At 43.2% G+C, this 7,442-nt stretch overlaps 1 protein-coding gene across 1 annotated transcript in view; it reads right to left on the bottom strand.

The window, feature by feature from the left end:
* Nucleotides 1–1,914: 1,914 nt before the first annotated feature.
* LOC147685479 (HUWE1-associated protein modifying stress responses) overlaps nucleotides 1,915–7,442 on the bottom strand; it is a 57,760-nt gene continuing 52,232 nt past the window's right edge. Inside the window, exon 4 of the mRNA XM_086941367.1 lies at nucleotides 1,915–3,964. Within this exon, the coding sequence (XP_086797493.1) occupies nucleotides 3,720–3,964 (245 nt within the window). The 3' untranslated portion in view covers nucleotides 1,915–3,719. The remainder of the gene's footprint in view (nucleotides 3,965–7,442) is intronic.

The raw sequence follows: 7,442 nt of genomic DNA, 5'->3' as shown, positions 1-7,442 counted from the left end.
TTTAATTGTAGACTTGGAGGAGAATGCTGCGCAGGCTTCGCAGTCCCTGGATTCGTGTTCAGGTGATAGACAGAGGTTGCACACCTCGTGTAGGTCCTTGTGTGGGAACTTAGCACCACACGTTGGACATTTCTTAAATGGAGTCCTTTCCATGGACTCCGGGCTTGACCACGTCGAGAAAGGCCTCTCGTTCGACGTAGACCAAAGTTTTTCTTTGATGCTGGAGTGGGAATGGAAATGAAATCGCGTTCGATAATACCGTCGAATTGGCAAGGGAATACACGCCGAAATATCACTTCTTCCCGAAGTAGATCTGGAGCGCTTCGATCCTCATCCGAACTCGATGGCGGAAAAAACAATCTAAGGATGGAGCCGATGCCCATGCGCACTAGCAACCAAAGGAGGAGTCACCAATCTACAAAAGACTCTCCAAGAGAAAAACAAGTGCAATCATCCGAGCCCAACACCAGATGGCGATCTATTCATAATGTACCATCTGCAGCCCATATGCCTCGAACATAGGTTTATCTAAAAGGTTTATAATTGGTTAAGACCCCTCTACATAACACCATTGAAGAGAACTGGGGGGTAATATTTCATTAGTAACCTGGGAAACAATATGTGAAGTCAGACAAGAAAAGTGCCGGAATACAGAGAAGGGAATCCTGTATAAACAGCATGGCAAATTGGTAAATAATCCCCAACCAGTTTATAAAACATTTATAGGGACAGGTGCGGGAGGCTGAGAAAATGGCACACCCCTTCGTACAAGGTGGTCATGCTTGAGAGAGGACAACATTAGAATCCAATGGAAGGACCAGGTAAGCCCATAAGGCTGAAGCTACTGTTAAGCCCCATCTGGTATGTGCGTAGCTGGAAGAGGTGAGAGAAATGCCATGGAGAAGCTTATACAACTTATAATTAATCTTCTAGCTAGCTTGCTCTCGTTATGGAGATACTTCGGAGGGTGATACAGAGAAGCGACATGCCCTCAGAAGCAGGGAGCGAAGTGTCTTCTGATTGAAAGGAAATGTCTACCCATTGGAGCAGCCTGCAGTACAAAAATACTAAGTCTGCAAATGTTCTGGCTAATAAACTGCCTTTGTACTTCAGGCAGTGATAGGACAATGAGCTCACTGCAACTTATGGAAGAATGCAGCAGGGGGTTCAGGACAAGAAGATTAGAAGGATTCCCGTGTAACAGCCATGTAAACAAAGTGAAATGGGTTAAATAGTAACCTGCCATAGTTATATAAGTGGATTATATATCATTTATCAGTTTGAAACTTCAATTAATAGATTAAAATATAGCTTCCAGCACAAAGTTAGTCGCTAGGAAGCAAAGTAGGTCTTTTTCTATAAATGTTTAATCTGTCTTCATTGTAATACTGTGCTCGTGAAAATTAGAAAACCACACATTGATAGCAGTTCTATAAATAACAAGAATCATTAAAAAAAACAATTTAGCCTTCTGAACCAACAAATGTCTGATCAACAACTCAAATTACAGCTTGTACCATAGCAATTCAATCCTTGTAAAAATTGTTGCCTGGATTAGGAGGATGTCCACAAAATGACTGAGGTATGCCATCTTTAATAACCAATAGAGCAGCGAAGCTTAAGGGTCTGCTTAACTTGGTGGAAGTATGTGGAAATGTTAAAACACTGATCATCAAGAGCATTAGTTGATATTACTGTACAGTACCTCAAGTCACAGATGTAGCAGAAAGTTAAGAAAAACTGCCGACAAGTTGCACTTTGATAAGCAAAATAGGAACATTTAAACTGGAATACATTAGTTTCTAAATTGAAGAAACTAGAGGCATTGCATTAAACATTTTTTTAAATTGAAAAAAATGTCAATATTTAGAAAACCATGTATAGGACGTGAAGCTAAATGGTCTATGTGAAACATTTTTTTTTTTAAACAAAAACACATTTATTTTAACTTATAATTTAGAAATGCTAATACAGATGAGAAAGCCTGCAGACACCTTTCACAATTATGAATTTGTTTAGTTCTGAACAATAAACTGGAGCAGACATTTACAAAGATCGAAAACTAATGCAGAGAGAGAGGCTGGAAAAATATTTTTCAGCAAAAGGCAATTTAATTCTGGGTAAGGTAGAACAAAAAAAAATACTATTTTCATAATTAGTTTGGTATATGTGATCATCCATACCAAATGTTATTCTTGTTGGAAGTGAGAGCAAGAAATCAAAGCAGGGTCCTACAAAGCCTAATTGGATAGACCAAATTCACTGTTATAGATGTATCAGCAAGTCACACCAACTAAATCATTTTGCATCTCAGTCAAATCACATCAATATGGCATTTTTTTTAAAATCACCATTACTAGCTGTTTACAACTTGGAGATTGGCAACTAAGGTATGTACCCAAAGGACATACTTCCCAAATGGAGCATTTACACCAACATTATGAAACTGTTTCTGCAGTTTATGTTAATTGGATAAAACACGTATGTATCCAAATTACTTTAAAAGTTATGCCAAAAAGGAAGTTCTATTACATCAGCTTTATATGCCTTATAGGAAATAAATTAAAGTAGCTAGCAGACAACTATTTTAGTAGTCCATCCACACTAGCATTCCATTACAAAGTCCAATACATCAGGATATTAACTCTAAAGCTTTAATATTTACAGCTGCATGGTGCGTCAACTCAAGAAGAACTGTTCAGAATCCAACCTTGTTTAAATAAGGGCCATTACTCATCAACACATGCATTTTTCCCTTCCAGAAACAGCATTGAGTAAAATTTCACTGCAGTGATCACAACCCCTGTCCAAAGAATCCCACAATAGTTCCCTAAAAACAAAAGACACTTACATAGCCCAAAAACATGGGCATTACTTACAAATGTACAATGGGATTTTACTGCATATAAAAATACCCATCCTAAAATGGAAAAGAAAAAAGAATTAAGCCATACAGTATTTACACTGCAGTCTACCCTCAGATAAAGATAATACCACCATCTAAGTGCAGAAGTTTAAGCTGACAATTTTGAAAGCCCATGGATGTTCAATAAGGAGCAAATCAGTGGGATTACTTCAGAACATGAAAAAACAAACAACGTGAATTCAATAAAGATTTTGTATTGATTCAATAAAGTATTATTTGCATGACCATCAGAGCACCTCTTTACATTATCACACGATCACCAGAATGATACTGCTTTAAAAATAAAGGGTACAGTCCAATATTTAACTTGCACAAAAGTACTACAAACTTAGGTGCATGGTAGTGCTGCAGAAATGGAAGCAGTTAGAGTTGACAAAAGATGCCAAGTTATATTTGAAACAAGAAGACAATCGGTCAAACTGGCAATACTGTTGAAGCAAATACTCACAGAGAAATAAAATATCTTTCTATAACCATACAACTGTTATTTCCTCTCCCTTTACGAATACAAATAAGGGCACTTTTTGCACTGGAACGTGTACATATTCGCCTATGATGATCTTGCTAAATACTACACACTATCTGCTCTCCCATGACATGAATATAGTTAAAGAAAGCCAAAGTTACAAGAGGCATCTACTGCAATACCTAAAACTCTCTTTATGGCAATCATTATTGAATTCGTTTGTCTGAAACAGTGAAAAAGGGAAGATGGTCTTGAGTTTCCTTTTCAATTTTATGTTGAGGATCAAGTGGCTTTTAAGCAGCATGGTGGGTTTGAATTATCTGCAGTTTAGATCATTCGGTTGCGTTTATGCGTTGGTGAGTCTGTTATAACATCGCCACACTGGGCTGAGGTACGTTTTCTAGTTCCACCATTGTCCAAGTGGAGTGCCATTTCTTCTGATATGAAAGTGTTCAAATCAACATCATGAAGTCCGTTTCTCCTACGACCAGCATTAGAACCACTGCTAACATGAGTGGGAGATCCAGGTGTACTGGAGCGGACACTTATACTAGCCATTGCACCACTCAATCCTGCATCGGAAAGAGAGAAAAAACAAAAACAAATACATTATCCGTTTTTTTTCCAAGTACACTATATACAGGAAAAACAGGTGGCTAAATATAAACAAATACGGACGCTGAGAGGAAGCAAACAGAGCATTTTTGAAATGCTGAACACCAACGTATATATTCATCACAGGGAAAAATAAGATATTAGATAAAGACAAAAAACAAAGACCAAATGCACAATTTTAGATGTACATGTATATGGTTGCAATAAAATATCCCTTCCTCACTGGCCTGTAAAACATCAGTCCAGTTAGGGGAAAAAGCAGAGACCACTTAACATGGCACTATCATCTAATCACTGATGTTTAAATTTCCAGTTTAATATTAAAAAAATGCAGGAAACACCAGGCAACTAAAAGATGCAATAAGGATTTTAAGCTGTACCAGTCAATTTAACTTTTCATAGCTTTATAAGATTTAGCAATAAAATACTTGCTTTAACCTCAGAACAGTAAGTGGATTGGACAGTACAAATACCCTACATCGTTATTGCAACTTTAAAGTTTCTAGAGTATACAATGCATGAAGAAAGATTTCGTAGAACAAAACCTTTTACAAATGCTGATTTACTAAACTAACACCGAAGAAGAGTAGCATGTATTCCCAGCTAAGGGTATCAAAGGCCAGGTGCAAATCGAGGGAGATTCATTCGGCCTTTAGGGATGGCCTCCATGACATGGGAGAGGCGCCGGATATTCAGGGAGATACTTGGTGCCGCAACGAAGACGCTTTGATCGGAGTGTATAAATTGTGGCAGAAAAGAAAGCAGACGGACTAAAATTTGACTTAGGATCTTATATTCGATATTTAACAGTGACAGCGGTCAGTGTCTCAAATGATCTGTGGGATCCCTGCTCGGCTTAGGAAAAGAACGAACTAGGGCCTGCATTGCGGTAGGGGACAAGGTACCTGATTCTAGAGCTAATCGGTATACGCACTGCAGGTGAGGGACTAATTTGTCTGATGTGTCAAAATTCTATAGTTGGGCCATCTAGTCCTGGCGCGTGGGAGTACCCGGATGGCTTCCTTAATTTCAGTTTTAGAGATAGGACCAGCAGAGTTATCTTGGTCCGTCTGGGATAGTTTGGGACAGTGAAGGTCACACAAAAGATACTAATGATTCCTCACCTATTCCTCGGGGCTCCTTTGCAGTGTCTTGTTAGGTGGTTCTGACATTATGAGCCGCCCAGATTTTTCTCTTTTTGAGCACCTAATTGTTGGGCTTAAACTGTGGGGGAGCCTCCTAATCTGTGACTCACCCACAGTGAACTCTTAATGAAGGAGACTGCATGGAGATTTGGCTGGAGTACCCCAGGCTTGACTAGGCCGCTGCGCAGCAGCTGGAGTATGGGACATTGTGCTGGTTACATGCAGACACAGGTGCACATGCGTGTGCACACATGTAGGGACTGCGCAGGGGAGATTCCTAGCATGCGCAGTCCAAGAGCAGCTACAGAGTGAATGGTGTGACATGGAATAGGCTTTATACACTGGAAAGGAACATGCCAGGGAAAGTCAGGGTGTCTGACTGTTTTCACTTCATTATTTCCCTATGGGAATGTGGGGCCCATGGCTAAAATGACTTCCACAAAGCCTACAGATTCCAGACATGCACTAATGTCCAGTGTAGCAGATGTGAAAATTAGTATTCTGCATAGTCCAAAGTCATATTTGTACTGCTTTTGGGTCATCCGGAAAGGTCATATTTCTCGGAGTCCCTGGCTGGGGTCTGGCCATGGCAGGTTAGATTAATGACCTTTCTTTCTGGAGCGAAGATCTTCCCTCCAAGGAGAAAAGATAAGTGGAGCTAAAAGCCAATCCATCAACTGCTGTCGCTGGGTGCCAGGCACCAGTTTGCACCAAGGAGGGAAGGCAGTGAGGGGAAGGGGGGGTGGGGGGGGACGGGGGGCGGTGGGAGGCAGGAAAGTTGGGTTTCAGGGGCTAGGTGGCCAGACACTGGACAAGGCCATGTTTGAACAACCCAGAGACTGGACAAGGAGGGAGCAAGGGCAGGAAAGTGATGTGTCACTGTTTGATAGGACACACAGGGACTTCCTGCCAGCCCCCTACTTGCACAGGAAGAGAAGCTCTGTGGTTATGTCTGCTGAGGAGAAAGGTGCTGGAGCCTCGTGCAATGGGCAGTTGAAAGGAGACCCCCTGACTGCCCCCAGGCCCCTAACAGCGCCAGAAGAAGAGCCCAGGACCGAAGCGCAGAAGAGGCCTCTGCGCAGTGAGCCAGTGAAAACCACTCCCTGCAGAATGCACCCTCTTGGAGATCCGGAGGACAAAGAGGGGGGGGGGGGGGGGGGGGGGGGGGGGGGCGGGCGGGGGGGGGCAGGGGCCTGGAGTGCCGCCGCACTCCCACCGAGGTACGTTGAAACCGGAGAATCCTCGTGTGTCTGCCCGTCGAAGTGGGCATACCAGTACTGATGGGCCAGCTCCCGCTGCAGCATGCGAGGTGCTGGCCATGCGGGGAGCAGACAGGGGCAGCCGGGGGTGGGCTCCCCAGGCTGCCCTTGAACGCATGGGGACCGCCAGGACGAACCAGAGCAGGCCAGGGTGCCGGGCCCCCGAGAAGAGGTGGATCGGCCGGGGGTGGGCTCCCCGAGCCGAAACACTTACCTGGGGGTCCGGGTGGGACTGGGCCCCCCACCGAGGCCCCAGAAAGCGGTAAAGCACCAGCACAGCTCTCCCCTGCCCAGGAATATGGAAGCAGGGTGTCACCCTCAATGATGAAAAGGTGCTGGGGGAGCTGCTGGGGGAGCTGCTGGCGAAGCACAGTCTGCCCCCACCCCCAGCATGAAGAGACAAGTCACCCTAGGTGTCCTGGGGATTTGAAAAGAATAACCTCTCCAGAGCTCAACCTGCGTTTAACACCTTCTGGGCTGGAACTTTTGTTCTTCAGCTGAGGGTTAGTGATAATAGCATCAAGGAGGAAAGGGCTGAGTGGGGAATGTCTGGAAAAGGGCAACCCCTGAAGGTGAAGTGTAATTGCACCGAAATGCATTTATTAATGGTTATTTCTTTTCAAGAGACAGATGTTCCATTTGAAGTACTGGTTTAAGGCGATGTTATAAGCAAAGTGGATTTAAGTGAGTCATAAGCAAAGTGGAAGTGCTAGACATTCCTGCTAAGGTGTCGGACTGTATGTACTTAAACCTGTGATTTGATCTGAGATGCCTTAGGGGCTGTAATTGCAATGCATTCTAATGATATCCAAATGTTATGAGTACTGTCATTCTAAAGTGTGCGTAAACTTTTATTCTTGCTACTGTGCTTAGGTGAAGTCCCCAGACTATTAGCCCTTAAAGTGTAGAGGTGCATACTGTATGGTCAATTGGAGATGCTCAGTCATGGTCATGTGTCACCAAGGCAGGTGTAGCCTGTTTAATGCTTGCTGAGGTAAGGGGGTGGTCGCCATTGGGATGGTGCCAGTGTG

Source organism: Lissotriton vulgaris, chromosome 10, assembly GCF_964263255.1.
Source record: "Lissotriton vulgaris chromosome 10, aLisVul1.2, whole genome shotgun sequence".
Lineage (NCBI taxonomy): Eukaryota > Metazoa > Chordata > Amphibia > Caudata > Salamandridae > Lissotriton > Lissotriton vulgaris.
Note: the sequence above shows the minus strand (reverse complement) of the source record. Positions and strands in the feature narration are given on the sequence as shown.